We start from the raw sequence: 20,763 nt of genomic DNA, 5'->3' as shown, positions 1-20,763 counted from the left end.
GAGAAGGGGAACATTGTTACAGCTAGAAAAGGGTGGAAGCCTTTGCTAACAAGGGTAAGAAAAAGGATGGAGCCAGAATTTTATTCACAGTATTTAGCTGGAGTAAAGCAGTCCTTGTCTAAAAGGTTTCTGTGTTGCTAGTCTGCTCCTTTCCTAGTCTTTTAGCTAGAAAGAGCAGGCTCTTTGTTGGAACTATTGTTGTCTGTATCATTAGTGTTTTGGGGTTGTAGCTTCTCCAGCACCCAGTTTAGGATATCTAAGGCAAAAGGAAACCCAGGGAAATTACCATTATGTCATTACTCAGGTCCCAGGGTCCTCAGGTGGTCTGCCTTCTTCCTTCTAACTCTCAATCTTACCTTTGTTTTATATATAATTTCTATGCTTTTAGCTGTGCTTAGTAGGAGAAATTTTTTTAAAAAAGCATCTCTTCCATATTGTTTGAAATCGAAACTATTATTTTTATATCTTCCAGTGTGTCTAAAATATTTCATAATAACTTTTAAAAAGATTAGATGATGCTGGTGAATCCTTGGGGCACAGCGACCCACTCTCGGCACCCCTACTTTTCCAGAGAGCATTGCCTCCCTTCTCTGGCTCAGCCTTGTACTCTCCTCCACGTTCCCCCTCCCAGCCTCTCCCACCCACCCCAAGAAAAGAACTTTAACCAGCTCCTGTTGAAAACAGGGCTAGGTGGAAGATAGGAGCCAGTAGCAAATCGTGTTACATCCAAATGTGAGTTATGGGAAAGGGGATTATCAAAGGAGGTTTTGATATTTTTTAAAAAGGAAAGCATTAGAGGATTTTGATATTTAAAATATTTAACAATTAGTGCCGTACTATGGGAAGGCTCTTGTTCCCATGAATCACCATGCACAGAGGATTCAGAGGAAACACCATTTACCCATCCAAAGGGGTGCATTTCAGTGTTTTAACAACCAGCATAGTCTTGCTCACACAAATCAGCCGAATACCAGCCTCGCCTATAACTGCTCAATTTTTCTTCTGCAGATGGCAGGAAGTGAAACCACAAAGACAATGAAAATTGCTTATAAACCTTTCATAATCAGAGTCAAAAAAGGGTGAAATAAAAGAAATACCTGATACTCTTTATTCCTTCATATTGCTAAAGGAAGTTGAGGTATCATGTTGGTCAGAAGTTAAATGGAACTCTATAATTTTTTCATAATGAGAAGAACAAAAATATTTCAATCCTGTAAAGTATACACTAATGTTATAAATGGACACATTGAAATTTTAAGAGCACAATCGTCATTGGCTTTATCCCACAATCACTATGCATGTAGCAAGGTAGAGATCTTGGGAGATTTTGCCATCTGATATTTCAGAGCAGGAAGCAGCTAGAAAATTCATTCATAGATGTGGGAAAAACTGAAATTCCATTTATAAAAGCTAAGAAAAACTTACATTTTAAAAAAGATAGACACTATTCAGAGAATCACAAAAGAAACTGAGAGAATTAAGGCATATAGAACATTCTTTTGTAGGTAGTTGGTTGAGTGAGGAATAGCCAGGATCCACGGCCAGGTGAGACAAAGGGACTGGACATGATCAGAGCAAGTTTTCCATGTTAAGATCAAACGTCAGGTACGGGTCTACTTGCGGCCCTGAGGGATCGGAGGGAGGGTGGGTTTGGTGTTGGAACCTGGGCGACTGATGCCTGAGATCGTGTGTCTTCTGTGTTGGAGAGACCCTTTTTCACATGGAAATACCTGTTTATGTAGTGCTGTAAAACATTAAGAAAAAAAAGATACAGTATGTATAGTTAACCCCTTGGTACACTAAACAAAGAAAATAAGCATTGCATGATGTAAGAACCAGAATAACTTTTAGAATTCATTCATAACAAACTATAAGAAATAAATGACACCCAAATAAGAAAAATAAGGGCTGAGGTTGAGAATATATCATGTGTGTGGCTGGACAAACCTTGGGCTGGGTAGACTTGCCCAGTGACCAGAAGGTTGCTACAGCAAGCAATTCCTATGCTACTCTTCTACCCTGCTCATTCATACCCTCTGTAATAATGCCCTGCACAGTATTCCTTTTCAATCATATGTGAGTAGACTTAGCGCACACACACACACACACACACACACACACACCCTGAAGTCCTTCCTAGAGAAACCTCATCTAATGCCCTTTAAGACTGGCTTGTTCACCAAGGAGGAAGACACCAAGGATGAACCACAGAGCTAGGTTCCTCTGGGGACTGTGGAAGCAAGAGGAGTTTGGAAGATAGAGACTGAAGGTGGAAGCATAGTGGCCACAGAGGAAGCCGAATTCTCAGTGGGGAGAAAGCAGTGTTGGAGGGATTGAGAGAGTGAGGCAGAGGATTCTACAGGAAGTGAGCAAAATGGAGTGACCTATAATATAAGATCGGGAAGACGCAGCTTATTAAACAAACCAGTGCAATCGAAAATGTTAAAGGCAAAATGGACTTTCTTAAGGTATATTTAGAGCAAGAATGGCATACTCCTTGAGAAGATGATATCCTGTTAACAGAGGACAAAAAAAGATACAAGGGACTTCCCTGGTGGTCCAGTGGTTACGACTCCACGCTTCCACTGCCGGGGGCGTGGGTTCAATCCCTGGTTGGGGAACTAAGATCCCCACATGCGGCGCAGCCAAAAAAAAGAAAAGGCTCCTCCTTATTTTCTACTTTTTTTTCACCATGGAGATATTTTTTTAAGCTGGAAAGAGTAACAAAACCATCTAAAGCAAATAAAGGCCCCGAAGAAGAAAGAAGACAGTAGAAGAGCAGGCCTCCCTTCTATATCAGTTCCCTTGTCCACACCCAGGTAAGCTACCTCCCAGGGTGCTGAAATAACTGACAGAAGTAATTTTAGAGTGTCTGGTCTTTGAGAATTCATTGCAATGAGAAAAGTACTGGAGGCAGATAATATTGCCATTTAAAAAATGGAAATAAAGGTCTACAAACCAGCACACCTGACTTTAAACCTCAGCAAATTCCAGTTTATTAAAGAAATGGTTTGTGCATTCAGAAAGAACTGTAGTGAGTGATAAGTGTTGGAAGGGATTTGCAAAGAAAAATTATTTCAAATTAACTTAATTTCCTTTTTACTTAGGCAGGGGTCAACAACCTATATAGCCCATAGGCCAAATCTGGTCTGCAGCCCATTTTAGTAAATAAAGTTTAATGGAAACCAGCCCATGCCCATTCATTTACATATTGTCTATGGCTGTTCTCACACTGCAATGGTAGGGTTGAGTAGTTGCAAAAAAGTCTATGTTGTCCACAAAGCCAAAAGCATTTACTGTCTGGTTCTTTACAGAAAGCTTGCTGACCTCTGAGTTAGAAAATACGACTGATATAACGCAAGGCACGCATCGCAGTTTCTCATGTGAATGCACTAGAGAGATGTGAGTAAGCGTCACAAAGCAGGTAGACTCTCCCTGGAAGTCAGTGTCCAGAGACTTGTCACAGGATGTTTCTCTTGGCCAAGTCCTGGGTCCCAATGTTGACAGCAACAATGACAAAGGCATAGGTGGCATGTTTGCTGGCTGAATAGAAATCTATAAAGTAGTAAATATGGAAGATGAATCAAGATCCCAAATGATCTAATCAAGTTGGAATGTGGGGCTGAAACCAAAAGGATAAAAAGCTGAAGATAAAAGTTGCATTTATGTAAAAAAAAAAAAAAAATTTAACAGCACGTATACTGGATGATATAAACTTGGTTTGGCAGTTCGTGTGAAAAAAAAAAATATGAGGGTTTAACTGACCGAGAGCCAGTAGTGTGATGTGATTTCTGAGAAAATCACCACAGAAGGATGTTGGCAAGATGGCAGGTTAGGAAGCTCCAGGCCCTTGTTCTCCCAGGGAAACATTAAAAGAAAAACTAGAGACTAGCTAAAATAACTTTATAGGAGCTCTGGAAATCAGTCAATGATCTACAGCAACCAAGTGAACGCCCAACCATGAAAAAACCACATTAGCAAGGGTAAGAAATCTCATGAAGTTTTTACTCACTTTTGCCCCTACCCCTCCCAAGGGGTTGAAGTACAGTTTGGGGGAAGAGAGACCTGGCTCCCAGTTCCCTCCTGAGAGCCCATCTAGGGGCAGCCTGATTGGCCTCTGTGTCACCTAACTCATAGACCAGATGGCTAGAAGTGGCACAGCTGGGATCTCAGGCTAGAGGAAGCCATAGGAAGCAGTGAGCAGGGCTCCTGAAAAACGCTGAGGGGGCACAGACCTAAAGAAGCCTGGGACAAGAGATTCTTACTTGAGGAACACCATAGAACAGCTAAGGCCCCAAGAAAAAGCAGGAGGAAGATGCTTAGGGAAATTAATACATTCATTTAAAAGCATCTGTGTATACTGGGGAACTGGAGAAAAGCACGCACAGAGGTCAGAGAAAGGGCATGCCCGGAAAGGGACTGAAAAGACCTTGAGCCTTCACACTGGACTGATCCTGGGCTCAGAACATGCCCTGCCAATCACTGAAGGGCGTCCCCTGCACGGAGCCAGTCTACGTCCTGGGAGAGGTAGCTGCTTTTTCAAATGCCCAATTTTCAACACGAGATTACAATGCATATAAAGAAACAGGAAAACCTGGCCCATTCACATGAAATAAATCTCCAGAAACCATCCCAGCAGAAAACAACCACAATCTTTTATGTGTATAAAAATTTACAATCATAATACCTAGCAGATATCTAGCACTTTACTTCTTACTTACACCATACCCCATCTTGCTGGTCCTGTATTATTATATTCTGTATTATATTATAATATATATATATTACAGTAATATAGGATATTACTATATTATTGTGGGACAGATATTATTATTCCTAAGGCTCAGACATTAATTGATTTGCCCAACACTGTACATCCAGACAATAGTAGAAATGGAACCAAAACCCAGGTCTTCTGATTCCTAATGCAATGTTCTTTCCACAGCCCTGCCCCACGGGTAACAGCCCCCCTTTGCTCTGGCCAGACTATGTTTGGAATGTAGTTTTCAACTCTAAGTATCCCATTTATAAGTAAGGATACAGGCAAAGGAGAGAAAATGAGATGGGAAAGGTCTGGGAACACGACCTGTGGGAAGCCAGAACCATGATGATCTTTGGGGACATGTCTGTTCCAGGGCTCCTGGGTTTCCTAAGGCTCTGAAGTGGCAGCTCACAGCCTTTAAAAGAGTTCCCAGAACACTTCACACATCTTGTGAGATGACATAGTATGTCTACTTGAGAATTTGGGATTATATCCTGGAACTTGAGCCTTGGGACTTGTAAAAAATGAATGAACAGAAACCTCCATGAAATGGAGTTGGGAGACCAGAAGGGGGAGCTCTCATGCCCTGCGACCATAGCAGAGCCCAAAAGGAAGAAGGCTCCTCTTCTTTCCTGGCAAGGACTCAATCAATGAAAAGCCATGGACTCTTGGTTTACTAAAGCTCTCCCAATTCCCTTTCCCTCTCTATAAAAAGCTTTCTCCTTCCTTTGCCCTGTGGGGCCTTGCATGTGGCTCACTGTGGTTGTAGACCCCGAATTGCAATTCTCTGCTTGATCCCTAATAAACCCATCTTGGCTGGAGAAATTCCTGGCAGTCTGTTTATTTCAGGCCACATGATTCTAATTTATTGCTTCTGTCCTCCCTTATGAGTAAAATGCTGGAAAATACCCTATCTCGGTCAGCTGTCCTGAATACAGCTACACCTGAAGAGCGAGTCCACCTCTGAAATGGTTAGAAGGTGCCTGATTCAGGACCTTCCTTCTGGAGATGCCACCTACTGTGTCCTCTTGTCCCTGGCGACCTAACATGTCTGTACTCTCTTTCTGGCTCCCGTGGTCACCTGAGCAAGCAGGGGATCCTCAAGTCTTCTTCCGGTCTCAGGCAGACCACCCCACCCCAACTCAGGCTACTAATGGTGGCTCCTCCTAGCCTCCAGGTCCTAGAGAATTCCCCCCAATTTATTCATTCCTCTATCAGTTGCTCACAGAGCCCCGTAATGGGTTACTCTCTCCCTTTTCCATTTTCACCTCTAGCCCTTCAGTCTCCCCACACTGTTTAAGGTCTTTACTCAATGTTCTTTATGAACATTGCCAGAGACAAAAATGCGATGGCCATCCTGTCCGTGCCAGGAGACATGCATTCACAAGTCTGTTGGGGAGCAAGGTGTAAAAAGGAGGTGAAGAGGAGGGGCTGGCCTGATCCTTCAAACCCAAAACCGTCAGGATTCTGCCAGACGCCCAGAGCAGGAGACTGGTCAGTGATATGAAAACTTCCCTGCGTTTCTTCGCCTTCACTGAATGCAACCCAAGTTGCTAAAACCTCCTTTCGAGAGCACGTGCCCCTCATCCCAGAACACCCCTGCAGGCAGTGTGGCCAGATGGGCAGAGCAGCAGCGTCCACTCTAAGTAGCTAAGTAACCTTGGGCACATTCCTGATCTTTTTTAACTTTGTTTCTCATCTATTACAATGGGGGATAAATAACCCATCCTGCCTCAAAGGAGAGATTCTCACTTTAAACACTCATTTAATTAAAAAAAATCAGAAACAGAAAGACAGTGGGAAATAGATATAATTATAATATTAATATTTATATGAGAACCGTATGTAAATGACGCATACCTTTTAGGGCCTGGTCCTCAATATCACCTATTGTTGATTCTGGGTGTGAATAAATTCTGTCTTCTGGAGGACAAAAAGGCAAGTCTTTTGACCATGGACAAGACTCAAATAAGGCAGAGTATTTCATGGAATCACTGGAATCCATGCCACTGAAAAATGAAAAATGAATATATCTTTGAGATGCAATAACATTAATGGCCATATGATCATTGGGTTATCTTTGTCAAATCATTCAGTAGTTTGCAAACATATCTCTGTCGAGCTAAAGTTTTCAATGATACATATGTACCAAGACCTATTAGCAGCTGATATGTTAAGTACTGTATATATTAGCATAAACTTCTCATCCATTATACAAAACATCACTGAATATTTTCTAAGAGCAAGGCATCCTGAGAGGTGCTGGAGTCTACAAAACAAGATGAGTCAGGCACGGATCCTAATTCCTAGGACTTCAGAATCCAGTGCAATTTATATAGGGCAGTCCCCGCTATTTCAAGGACAGAGAAAAATGAAAGCGTGTTAGAGAGCCTGATCTGGACCACACATTGGGCATACCTAAGGCTAGTTTTTTGTCCCCCTTTTTAGGACAAGGTTGGGGTGTGACCTGGGTGCCTGAAGTCTCTGCGTCTGGGCCAGTGGGCTTCCTACCAGTAGGCTGCCCTCCTTTGGGCTCCACCTGCTTCCTGGCTTCCTCTGGGGGAAGCAGCTCCACTGAGGCGGAGCTCATCCTGCAGAAGGGAGCACTGTGAACAGCTGAGCTTTGTTCATGGCAAGATTAAACATTATTTCTTGTATTTATTAATTAGCTTTTGTGAACTATTTACCTCTTTTCTTCATTTCTCTTTTGAGGATCTGAATGTTTTCCATATCAATTTATGTGAATATATATGTTATATATATTATATATGGAATTGAATATATTATATATTGAATTACATATTATAAATTGAATATATAACATATAACATATATATTATATTCAATATATTATATATGTTAGTTGTTACATATACTATATATCATATATAGTATATTATATAAGTTATTAATATATATTTTATATAGCTTCCTGTTTCCCTTTTTAATTTGTTTTGGACCTAGAGCAACTTAAAATGTTTATATAATCAAAATATATTCATCTTTTCTTCTGCGATTTTACTCATTTCTTTAAAAACATTTCATTAACACTTTAATCAGCCTACTAAATACATATAGTTAGAATTAAGTCATATAGAAGGGCTTAAAATAGAAAGTAACAGTGACCCCAATTTCATTCTCCTGAGAGCCAACCATTCTTAACTGTTTTTAGATATTCTGACAATAACCTTTTTATTTCTAAATAACATGTCACTGACTTTTATTGACTTGCCAATTTTAAACCTATCTTTGATAGAGATTTCTGCTATGATCAGAAAGGATTTAGGTCACTTAATAACCTCCCCCCATTTTTCTCCCCACAAACAGTTCTATCACTATTTTCAGTTCCTCCATTGGTCAGAGCTACATCTTCATGTATCATATTTAAAAATCCCCATTTCGGGGCTTCCCTGGTGGCGCAGTGGTTGAGAATCTGCCTGCTAATGCAGGGGACACGGGTTCGAGCCCTGGTCTGGGAGGATCCCACATGCCGCGGATCGACTAGGCCCGTGAGCCGCAACTACTGAGCCTGCGTGTCTGGAGCCTGTGCTCTGCAACAAGAGAGGCCACGATAGTGAGAGGCCCGCGCACCACGATAAAGAGTGGCCCCCGCTTGCCGCAACTAGAGAAAGCCCTCGCACAGAACGAAGACCCAACACAGCCAAAATTAAATAAATAAAGATACCTCTCCATAAAAAATAAATAAATAAAAATAAAACAAAATAAAATAAAAATCCCCATTTCTTGTTCCATCAACAGCAGATGATATATACTCACTTGCCATCTCCACCTCCTAAACTCTGTCATTGGAAATTTTCACTGTGAAAATTGATTGTATTAAGTTTTGTATTCATAGTTATGTCTTTTCATAATTTAGCTAAAGGTTGATTTAAAATGTTGAAAATCAATAGATAATTGTTTACTGCAAAGCCTAGTAGTTGGCTATGATTATGCTTTCTTCTCTGTATTTCCAATGTAATGATTCCCATCTCAGCAAAGAAGTATGAGTCTAGGATCAAGTTCAAGTTGACCTCCACTTGTTCACATTCCACATTTAACTTCAGTTACAGCCTAGCAGTAGCAAAGGCTAATCCAAATTGGGTCTATTCAAGATAAAGCCTGTCATTTAAGTGAGGGTGTCCACATCTTACCAGGATGATGTTATGACTACCAGAGATGTAAAGGGTAGAAGCAAGTCTCAAGGAGGTGTTCCCAGGAGCTCTATCACTGGAAACACAGTCCAATTAGCTCTCTGGGCCTGTCCTTGACCCAGGATGAAATACAGTGGGTGGTGTAGGCATACTAAGGGGACACATCCAACGTGTCTGAATGGCAAGCAGAGGCTGCAGCTCTTGGGCAGTAGTTCATGGCTGGAATCCAGAACCAGCGCTCCTGGAAAGCTTCCATATTGCTGAGCATGGACATGGGCTGCTCGCTGGACCTAAGCTTCCTATCAACTACAGCCAGGGCCAGATGGCACCAACATTCCCAGGCAGAGATACTCCAGGATGGGGCAATCTCCCTGTGCCTATGGGTTCTGCTTAGAAGTTTTGACTACTGGTTATCAACTAGAGAAGTCTAATGGCTTGCTTGAAGGTGGGGGTACCTCTTACTAGGTTGGACAGAGTTCTTGGGTCTGTCTTCCTGTTACTGGACAACAGCTTTTGGACCCCCTCACAGAATGCTAGCCCCCTTCAGGCAGAACACCCATGCTCATAGAAGACTTTGTTTCCCAATTTCTTGCTTCCATGTAAGGTAAGTGAGCTTGTCCAAGAAGTGCTTCCTAGAGAAGTATATAAACTGAGACCAGTACTGCCAACATCTGGATTTTCTAGTCACTGAACAACTCTTTCCTCTACCCTTGCAGTGGAAAAGGGCCATGATTAACCCATGCTTGGGGTCTTCTCTCTAGAAGTATGACTAGACTGAGTCTTTTCCCCCTGAACACAGCCTTAGATGCATTTAGGTTTTATGGGTTACATCTTTTATTCCAAACTATAGAAGCATAAAGATGTTCTTCCTTCTTTTAGTAAAAAACAATAATCCATAGATTTTATGGCCAAATCTCTAAAGTGATATCAATAGAGTATGTTGAAGGGAACTTAGAAAGAAAATGGCACCAAAAATTTCACTGGATTTTTAATATATATTTTATTTGCCTGCTAGGGTTGCCGTAACAAAGTACCGAGGACTGAATGGTTGAAAGTCATTGTCTCACAATTCTGGAGTCTAAAAGCCCAAGATCAATGTCAGCAGGGTTGGTTCCTTCTGAGGCTGTGAGGGAGAGTCTGTTCCAGGTCTCTCTACTAGCTTCTCGTGTTTTGCTGGCAATCTTTGACCATCCTTGGCTTCTGCATCACCCAAGCTCCCTTGCTGTGTGTGTGTGTGTATGTGGACACCAATTATATTGGATTAAAGGTTCACCCTTCCCAAGTCTGACCTCATCTTAACTAAATGCATCTGTAATGAACCTACTTCCAAATAAGGTCACACACTGAGGTACTGGGATTAGGACTCCAATATGTACATTTGCGGGGAGTTGAATTATGTACACAATTCAACCCAAAATACATATGTTTTGGTCTCTTATTTTTGGAAAAGAATACCTCTTCATTTAAAACACACACCAAAAAGGGATCACAGAGCAAGTTCTGCCTTTCAAACAATTACTTTTTTTTTGTATCAAAGGAAGTATTAAGAGTAAATGAAAATGCTTTGAAAGTCAGGAGTCAAAAAGTGGCTGGGTTGAAAGGCACATGTGTTACCATAAGGGAAGGGTCAGACTTGAGTGAACGTCTGACCCACCCTTTTCACTGTGGGAACAGATGATAAATAAGCCCACTGCAGCCTAGTAGGCATTTTTTAATTTTTTTTTTTTTAATTCTGCTATGGACTGAATGTTTGTGTCCCTACCCCACCCTGCCCAAATTTATATATTGGAATCCTAACCCCCAATGTGATGGTTGGTATAAGGAGGTGAGACCTTTGAGAGGTAATTAGGTCAGGAGGTGAAGCCATCATGAATGGGATTTAGTGCCCTTATAAGAAAAGACGAAAGACAGCTTGCTTCCTCTCTCTGTTTTCCACCATGTGGGGACACAGCAAGAAGCCAGCCATCTGCAAACCAGGAAGAGGACCCTCGTCAGAACCCGGCCACGCTGGCCCCCTGATCTCAGACTTCTCAGTCTCCAGAAGTGTGAGAAAGAACTGTCTGCTGGTTAAGCCACTCAGCCTACAGTAATTTGTTATAACAGCCTAAACTAAGATATTGTTTCCCTCACTGTACTCCTATCAAGCTACCTAACTGTACTAAAAATCCAGAGTGTGAATAAATCCTCAGAGCTATAGTTTCAACACTGTCATTATAATTTGTTAACTAACTATAATCTAGAGTCTCTAGTATCCAGTGAGATGTGCAGACTTGGGTGGCCATTTAGTGGGTCCTGTTGTTTTTCATCATCAAATTTATGAAAGGAAACCCAAAGTGTTACAATAATAAAACTCAGAAATAAAGGAAAGCATTACTCCTTTTTTAAATTGACATTCTCATTATGACACACATCACCCTCATAAAACATCTCTTTGCTGTGGCAGACTTTTAAAATTACATTTTATATTAATACTTCAAAAATTATAAAATGCTCATTGTTGAAAATATAGGGAAGAACAAAGAAAATAAAAATTGGCCACAATCCCACCACTAGAAGATAATAACTGATACTATTTTAGTATATATCTTTTTAGTGTTTTTTTCTATATATACACATGAATATTTTTAAACCTATATTATGCTGGATATACATGTGCATCTGACTTTTAACACACCATTTATATTATAAGCACTGATCTGTATTTAACTCTTTATAATTTATCTAAAATTTGTTTTAACATATAGAGTGATGTAAGAAACTTAATTGTATCTATAGGACCAATTTTTCCCATTTACTGAATATTTCATCAAATTCTCATGGATTTTTAATAATTTTTTTAGGATATAAAAATAAAACATATATATCCTGTGCAGACGATTTAGAAGTTACAGAAAAAAAGATAAAGAAGAAAATAAAAATAACTGATAAATCTAGAGGAAGACCCACTGCTAATGGTTTAGTGTGCTTGCTTCCAGTCACTTCTTGTCTATTTTGTTGCCATGCATTCAGAGATACCAAACCCACGAACCACTTCTAAAGAGTTCTTTACTTGATTCTCTGTCACTGCTCTGGCCACAGATGATTGGATAAAGGATGGTTGCTTGACCTAAGGGCAACAAATCTATAGACCAGCCTGTTACCTATGAGGGCTCTGGCTAGAGATTCTACTCAAGAGTGGCACCCGTAGTAGATAGTGATTGACTCAACCAGCCAGATCTTTGCTTGGGAAGTGTGGATTCAAGACCTACAGAGACATAGTCAATGGTAGTGGCAGGCACAGCTGAAGTAGAAATGGAATGTAATAGAATACCCACAAAAGCCAAGCACTAAAATCAGTGGTGAAGGGTCTGATCTGGTCTATAAGGGGTTTAAATATCAAAAAGGGAGTTATTGAAAAACTATTTGGTAGTTTATAGATTTAATGGAAAACTAGAGAACCAGGTTTTTAAACCTGGCAAGAGCAAAGGTAAGCTAGGTGCCAAGAACACAGCCAAGTTGCAATACAGGAAGAGACTGGTAGACACCATTGCTTGCGCTCCACAATGGTTTCTTGATTCTTCCACCACTGGTGATTTGAATGATCTCTAACTGCCCCTGCATCAGTGTGTCACTCCCTCAAGTTTCAAAGTCCCAAAGAGAAGCTTCTTAGGTTCCAGTGAACCTAGGTTATAAGCCTGTGCCCTCCTCCCTAGAGGGCCAGGATCTATTCTATTCAAATTCCATGGTGGGAGTTGGGGCCCTGCTTCCCAGCTTTAGGAATTCCCTGAAGTCTAAGGATGAGTGCCACCATTTTAACTAACCAGCAGAAAATACCTTATTCTATCCAATAAAACTCAACTCACCTCTTTTCATAAGGTCCAAAGGGAGTTTTAAAGTAATCTCCATAAAGCTCAAAACTTTTCTTTAGTTCTAAAGCTGTAAAATAACGTAGACTGTTGATGATGGGTGCTGGTACTAGACCCCTGAAATTGGAAATTTAAAAAAAATCCACAGAATTTTGTAATAATACCAAGCATACACACATGTAATACCTAAATACTGACCTTTACACGTCCCAAGTAAATGCATACACCAATAAAACCTATTTGGAATAATGTAATATATACACTCATAAGCATTCACGTCAGAGCTTGTCTTAGACACTGGCATTATTACATTCTAATTTGTAGATTAAGCAAATTTGTATTTTTCTGAATATTCCTTATCAATTAAGACATTAATATAGGCAGATTTTCTTCCTACTGATTAGTACATATTCAATTGTAAACCCTCATTCATTTGTTATGTGAAGTCCAGCAATATATCAACTGCTATAAAATCTGAAATAGATATTTTCCAGTTTTGTTTATAATCTAATGTTTTGAAATAATACCAGAATAAAATATTTATACAAATTCTAATATTGTACTTTCAACTGAACTCTAGCATAAAATATCTATTTTTCATCTATACTAGCCTGTTTCCCCAGAGTGACTTGAAAGAATCATTAACTATTTTTAGTGAATAAATCCTACTGCTATTCACTCTAGACTTGCTAAATAGAGTTGCTATGTGCAAAGTAGCCCGACTGCATATAAATGCATGAAAATTCAAAGCATCCTTCTGCCCTAGTATAACCCATTTGGAGCTCAGATTTAAAACAGCTTAGTGTCCACAGTGTTTCAATAGGCATGGCCGCTCTGCTGGTGAGAAGTCGCACAGGCCCCAGCTTTAGCTGCTCTGGGGGACAGTGCCCATCTCCTGGCCACCACCCTCCCATCCCCCCAGTAGAATTTTGTATATTCCACACAGCCTGCCTTTTGAATCAGACTATCCAAAGATAGCTTACCAATGTGGAGAAAATTAATCACACTTTTTTTGCTATATAGCAGACAAAGACAAAACTTAATTTATATTGGTTAAAGATTTTTAACAGAGAGCTTAATAGCAGACAATAAAGAGAAGTGAAATTGAAAAACATTTTTAAATGGCTTTTTTATTCTGCTTCCTCGACTCACCGCACTTTAAAAAGCTCTTTAAAACACTATAATTAAGGTCTTGTCAGTGCTCTTAGTGACTTTCTGAAAACAGGGATTTCACTTTATTACTCAAATTTTCCAAAAGGTCACACAGAAAAGAGAATTCAGAATACTGAAGCCTATAACATTCATGAGAAAATAAAACACAAACATTTCATAAACATCGTGGTTATTCATTTTGAGTAAATCTTAAAGTCTAAATGTGCCTCTTCACATGTAATAATTAATAGTACAATAATTATTATAGCCACTAATATCTATGAAGCCTCTACTATGCATCAGGAACTAAGTGAAACATTGCATATTAAGGACTAAGAATTCATGGCTTAATAAAGATAAAATGGTCCCCATCCTGATGGAATTTACAGTTTAATGTGGAAAGGAGACATTAAACAAATGATCCCGCAAATCATTAACGACTATTTTTTGAGATTCATGAAGGACAAGTATAGGATATTCAACAGGATATAATTAACCTTCCATCATCAAAGCCTTGGCGAAGGCTGATACTTATATTCAAACACCACCAGAAATATCATTCTTTGCAGTCTTCAAAGACTGCAAAAAATCATCAGTTTCTAGTAGCTGTGAGTATATTGTGCCTTTAAAAATATATATAAATGAAAGGGAAATACAACTTCTAGAACTAGGTTTACTATTGAACCACTGGGTCCATTTTAGTACAAAGGTCCCTGTTTGTGTTGATGATTTAAGATTCATTTGGTATATTTGGATACTAAAAAATCAATCTAAAGATGCCCAGGTGTAAATAAATGTGATAAATCACTACCTTTGAAATAGGAATGTGTGATGAGGAGGTGTCTTTCCCATTAGGGCCTGCCGGGCTGTCTCATACTGTCTCGCCATAGACTCTCTTTCCTAGGCAAGAAATATGATTTCAAATTATATTGATGTTAAAAATGTCAGATGATTAAAATAGCTATAATCATTGTCTTCTTGCTTGAGACTGCCAAATGTGTGGAAAGAAAAAGGGAAAAAACATAGGCCTAAAAAACAATATTTATTCAGTGGAAAGAAAGAAAACTTTATAAATAAAATAGAAATATTTTTATGAAGACTACAATTTAATACGTAAAATTTATCTGACATCTAAATAATAATGAGGCAATTTTTAATTAAGATATCATGTTTATATATATATTTTTATCTTTCTAATGAGATTATCTCTCAAGGATACAGACTATTATTGTCTTTTTAGTTTTACCAGATCTTAGCACACCTAGTAACTAGCTGATTGAATATATCCAACGATGTTAAGTATGATCCTGAAATAGGACAGATCGGGAGGTCTTCCTCCCGTGTTTCACCAACACCCCATCACCATCACTAAATACTTGGTGAGCATTTGATTATGGGGATACAAAGATACAAAAAACATAGTCTTGGGACTTCCCTGGTGGTCCAGTGGTACAGAATCCGCCTTCCAATGCAGGGGACGTGGGTTTGATCCCTGGCCAGGGAACTAAGATCCCACATGCCACAGGGCAACTAAGCCCGTGGGCCATGACTAGAGAGCCCTCATACCACAACTACTGAGCCTGTACGCCTCAACAAGAGAGCCCATGTGCCACAACTACAGAGCCCACATGCTCTGGAGCCCGCACGCCACAACTAGAGAGAGAAAACCCACACGCCACAACTAGAGAGAAGCCTATGCGCCTCAACAAAAAATCCTGCATGCTGCAACTAAGACCCGATGCAGCCAAAAAAAAAAGAAAGAAAAAAGAAAGAAAAGAAAAAAAAAACCACATAGTCTCTGCATTCAAAAGGTTTACAATCTGATGTCAAAAGGCAACTGAAAAGAGGAAAAAACCAAAGATAGTACATATATAACTATACATGTATGTATAAATATACATGCTGTTGAGAAATTCTAGGTCAAGCTTTTGAAATTGTTCCTTAGACACATGACATGAGAGCTAACATGCAGACTCATTGAACACAGCCTCTCAGGTGGATATTTGATTGCCAAGACCACTTTACTGTTTCCCTGACCATTATTTCTGTGGTTCTGTGTAAGCAAAATGAGGAGAAAATGTCTGCTGGGTAGGAGGGAGGGGATTTATAATGGGATAAGAAAGGAAGAAACAAACTCTACTTACATTTTACCACTTAAAAACTGTATTTTAAATAGCTCTATAAATACATCTAAATTGTCTCATATTACTATAAAAGTACTACATATCAACTAAATCCACTGTCTTATTCTCATGTTGATTTGTTATTATTTTTCCCCCAAATCACTCTATACTAGTATATACACTTTGTATTGTGATTTTACCTTATACCATCCTTATTTTTTTCCTATATTGATCCTTGATCTAAATTATATCATGACTGGGAAGATGACAGTGGTAGTGGAAGCATAGTTTTTGGACCTTCCAGAATTTCCACATAAAAACAGATATAGCAACTAAATAGCAAAATGAAAACATATCAAACATTTACAAGAAAACTAGGTGACAAGCTCCCCTCAAACCCCCCCAATACAGGTGACAATAACCACAACACCTGCATGGTATCAGTGTATATGTAAGAGGAAGCCAAAGAAAGCAACAGGGTGACTAAAAGACCTGAGAACAGGAGAGCCCCAAGATAGCTAAGTATTCACTAGAAAGCATAGCAGGACAATTTGGAAACCACGGCTGAAACATAGGAGGGGTTGTTTCCATTCTAATAGTAGGTAAGAATAAGGGGTCCACAGTAAGATCTGCAGGAGCTGGATCAACTGTGAATTCTTGAAACTAATCCACTAGGGCTCCCTTCTAAGACAGGGTTTTACACTAAAAAAAAGCTGATGGGGGTGGAATAAAAATTAATTGGGAAAGAGCAAACAGAGACAGAGGAAAGAGGAAATCTAGACCAAAGTGGGAGAGTGGAACAGAGCCAGGAAATCTCAGGAAGGAAACTGCCATATACCTTGATACTACTTGAAAAAAACACCTTCCTTCTAAATGTTTGAGAAAATGAATTTCACATAAAAATGAGAAATTTTCCAGTCAAATCCAATGCAAAGTTACTATAAGAAATAAGAGGAAAAGGAGAATAACATCTCTGTACACAATGAAGGGGAAACAGATAAAATCTGTAATCTACTATTTCAAAATAAACTAAAAGACATTAAGAAAATGACACAAAACATTAAGGAACAAATAAATTACAATTTTACAAACTCACAAATGAGGTGCTGGAACCCAGGAAAGAATTAGAATATACGGGAAAAAGTTGCTTAGGAAATGAAAACTAAACTAGAAGAAATACAGGAGTGAATAAACACAACAAATAATGACTTAAGAGAAATAGAAAATGAAGGAAAAACTTTAACCTCAAAAAGAAATGAAGAAAGAGGTAAAAAGATTCAAGAGAAAAATGACAAATATTTAAGATAGACAAAGAAGATCCAACATATCAACAATAAGAGATCTTGATAAAGTAAACCAAAACAAAGAAACAGGATAGATGATAAAAACTACAATTCAAGTGTAAAGTGTAACAGACTTATCAACAGGCAAGAATGCAGGAAATATTTTTCCCACAGCCCTTTCTGTATCTAGTAGAGAATAAGCTTAGGCAATAAAGCAACTAGAGAGACACAGACCTGAGGTCTAATGATGAGTATTAAGTATGAAGGTATTTGATAACTAAGACAAAATGAGAGTTAAAAGGGAGAGAGGATATGAGGGCATGCTCTGATAGTATAGCTATAACATAATCACAAACAATGGCGGGAGGAACATTTGTAAAAAAACTTTTTTATAAACTGTTTTCAGTTTTTATAATGGGTGCTGGTAGTACTTAGTATTGTTATTCTGAGACTCTTCTGTGTGTAATGTGGTTAAAAGAAACGAGAAATTTAGTAAGATATTATAATTCTATCATCGCCTCTATCTTTGAGAAGCAGGACTCTCAGTGTGGAGAAAAGAAAAAATATGTAACAGAGAAGGAGTTAAGTACAAATCCTGAAGTCTTGAATCCAAATTGGAAATATTAACTTGAACTCATGAAATATTTTATCTATCTACAGAATAGGCCTAGAAACAATGGCCACCCCAAGAGCAATGAGCATTCCTAGCAACCATGATGTGTTCTTTCTTGTACAACCATCTCCCACTTGAAGAAACCAAGACTTCTTGGACAAAAGACTGATTCCAGGTCTAGGACAGGTAATGAACAAAAAAGCATAGAATATCTTGTCATACCAATCAGCAAGATGGGTCATGTTAAAAGGACACAGGTGTCAACCTGCAGAAGCTCTAGCTGGCCAAAGGTAGAATAATTTGAGTTTTGATAAGGATAAAAAATGCAGTGGGTGGATAGCCTTCAATATGCACAAATCAAAATCATAATGATTACAAATGATATTTAAAAATTAGTTGGTCACCTTCAGAGAATAACAGGAAACCAATTCATTATCTTGAAAAAGGCACTTGGACTGCTGATCCTACATGAACTGTACCACTTGGTAACTAGGTGGCAGATAAGAGAAGTAACTCTTTATAGTGTTATTCCAGCTAATAAATATAGTGTTGAACACCATGCCCTGAAAAATGTACTGAGGAGAAGAAAGCACTTTTCTTTTGGAGTCGAAATAGACACTTCTAAGCTATGTAATCTTAGACAAGCTCCCTGAGCTGACCTGCCTCACAGTAGTGAAAGAAAATAGTGCTTAGTAGACGTAGGGCCCAATATTTTGTCATTACAGGTCCACTTTCTCACTGGCCTTCATATCTTTGGGTGCTTTTTGGATTGCACTGGCCTTATCTGCCACACACATACATTCACTAAATTGGCTTTGAATGAACTGGTCATTCAGCAATTTGTTTTCTAGAAAATTGGCTTTCAGTAACTTGGCCTGCCTCAGGAGTAAGGCTGTCCCCTAAGGAGATTGGAGGAGCTGGTTGGAGAAACAGATACAATTGAAGTTCTGAAAATCAAGCTTCTCCTAGAAGGCAAAGATCTACTCACAATAATTCCACAGCAAAAAATCTTCACACAAACACACACACAAATATACACTTACCCAACCAGTTATGACATGTGGCTATGTGACTACCCAGGAATAGGGCTGGTTTTCAGAAGACACACACAAAACCAGCTCCATTATTTTGTAATCACACCTTGACATGCACGTAGTGACAAACCACACACAAGGAAAGAGTAGAATATTAGAATAGAGGGGGTAAACTGAAAGACCTCACATACGCAGTGAGTTTAAGGTAGGTTTCAGGAAGAATGCAGTGTTCAACATAAGTGGAAAGGGTGCTTTTGAAAGAAACAGGACCAAAAAAGCATTGACAATGGGAATTCCTATTTAGTCCATCACTGTCAAATGGCTCTCTTGATAGTTTCTACAGGTAAATATGAACACATTAAATCTACAGTTAAGACCCCAAAAAAGCACAAACATTTCTATCTTTTTTTTTTTTTTGGAAGATTTATGATATAGGTTTTTGACAGAGATAGTTGCAATTACTTTCCTCAATCCACCATAAAGTTCCAAAAATACATAGGGATTTATGTTGGGAAAGTAAATGAATAACAACAACATCTCCTAAGGGTTTCAATAAGGGGTACATGAGATAATTTACACAAAAGCCCTTTCCAAATTATAAGTGACGTATAAAGGCTATTTATGGCCTCCAATATAATCATAATATCTCATTAAAGCTTCTGTGGTGATGATCTTAAAAAGGTTTTGCTCATTTTGCAGCATTATAATGGCTAGGCAAGAGGTTAATAACTTACGAAATATCTTAAAATTTGATAAATACTTAAAATTTCAAAATAGCATTGAATTCATAATCTTTACAAGAAAACGAGGTACTAAAAATAATCTTAGGCAAGTTCACCCCATATATATGACAGTGGCAATTAAGTACTACCTTTGCTCTAATTTTTGAGGGGTGAATCTGTTGGTTCTTGGGGGATTTGATTTGCTTTTCTATGAAACTACTCTGTTACATTATTTCTCCACCAGTACTGGCAGGCAAAATTACCAGAACCTCAGGCTGCAAGGGGTTTGAGCACTGTTGCCATCATGGATGAGAAACTGCCCACCCTCTAACACAGGACACAGCAGATTTCTACACTAGGCTCTAGATGCCCTGGATTATGGGGGCTGAACAGTTTCTCAGGGAGGTGACTACAGGTAAGGAGTGACACTGGACATGTCAAAATTTCATGAGAATTTTTGACAACACGTGGTCCACATACCTGCTCCCCTCCCGCCACCAAGGTGGCCCCTCTACTCTCGCATTGCCTTTTTATCATACCCTCCACTCTCCAGTTCCCCCATACTGTTCATTAGTTTTATATTGAGATGTTGGAGATGAATTACAGCTGAGAACACACTGTGTGTGTGTTGTGTGTGTGTTTTTCATCTGTTCCTCTGCTCTTGCTCCTGGGTACCTGAGTGCCCTTGACCAGAGAAAAGCTATCTTTAGGGACTTCCCTGGAGGTCTAGTGGTTAAGACTTCACCTTCCAATGCAGGGGGTATGGGTTCAATCCCTGGTTCGGGAGCTAAGATCCCACATGCCTCGCAGCCAAAAAAACCAAAACATAAAACAGAAGCAATATTGTAACAAATTCAATACTTAAAAAAAAAATGGTCCACATAAAAAAAAAATCTTAAAAAAAAAAGGAAAGCTATCTTTAATTAGGCCTGAAAATTTTCTAACAGGTAATATTCAGATTTGTCATATTTAAATAAATCATGGATACCCACTAACAGGCAGAGGGTGTGACTCAAAGGTGTGTTTCTCATCAGTGTGTATGATGTTGTGCGGCAGGACAGTCTAACCGGGACATGAG

At 39.1% G+C, this 20,763-nt stretch overlaps 1 protein-coding gene across 2 annotated transcripts in view; it reads right to left on the bottom strand.

Moving 5' to 3' along the window:
- Positions 1–1,486: 1,486 nt before the first annotated feature.
- Positions 1,487–20,763, bottom strand: part of LRGUK (leucine rich repeats and guanylate kinase domain containing) — a 115,494-nt gene continuing 96,217 nt past the window's right edge. For both annotated transcript variants that reach the window (XM_061198063.1, XM_061198064.1), the window contains exons 17-20: positions 14,722–14,810; positions 12,756–12,875; positions 6,623–6,771; positions 1,487–1,744 (exon numbers count right to left, since the gene is read on the bottom strand). In XM_061198063.1, coding sequence (XP_061054046.1) covers positions 1,614–1,744; positions 6,623–6,771; positions 12,756–12,875; positions 14,722–14,810 — 489 coding nt within the window. In that variant the 3' untranslated portion in view covers positions 1,487–1,613. The remainder of the gene's footprint in view (positions 1,745–6,622; positions 6,772–12,755; positions 12,876–14,721; positions 14,811–20,763) is intronic.

Source organism: Eubalaena glacialis, chromosome 8 (assembly GCF_028564815.1).
Source record: "Eubalaena glacialis isolate mEubGla1 chromosome 8, mEubGla1.1.hap2.+ XY, whole genome shotgun sequence".
NCBI lineage: Eukaryota > Metazoa > Chordata > Mammalia > Artiodactyla > Balaenidae > Eubalaena > Eubalaena glacialis.
The sequence above is the reverse complement of the archived record's forward strand: the minus strand, read 5'-3'. Positions and strand labels throughout refer to the sequence as shown.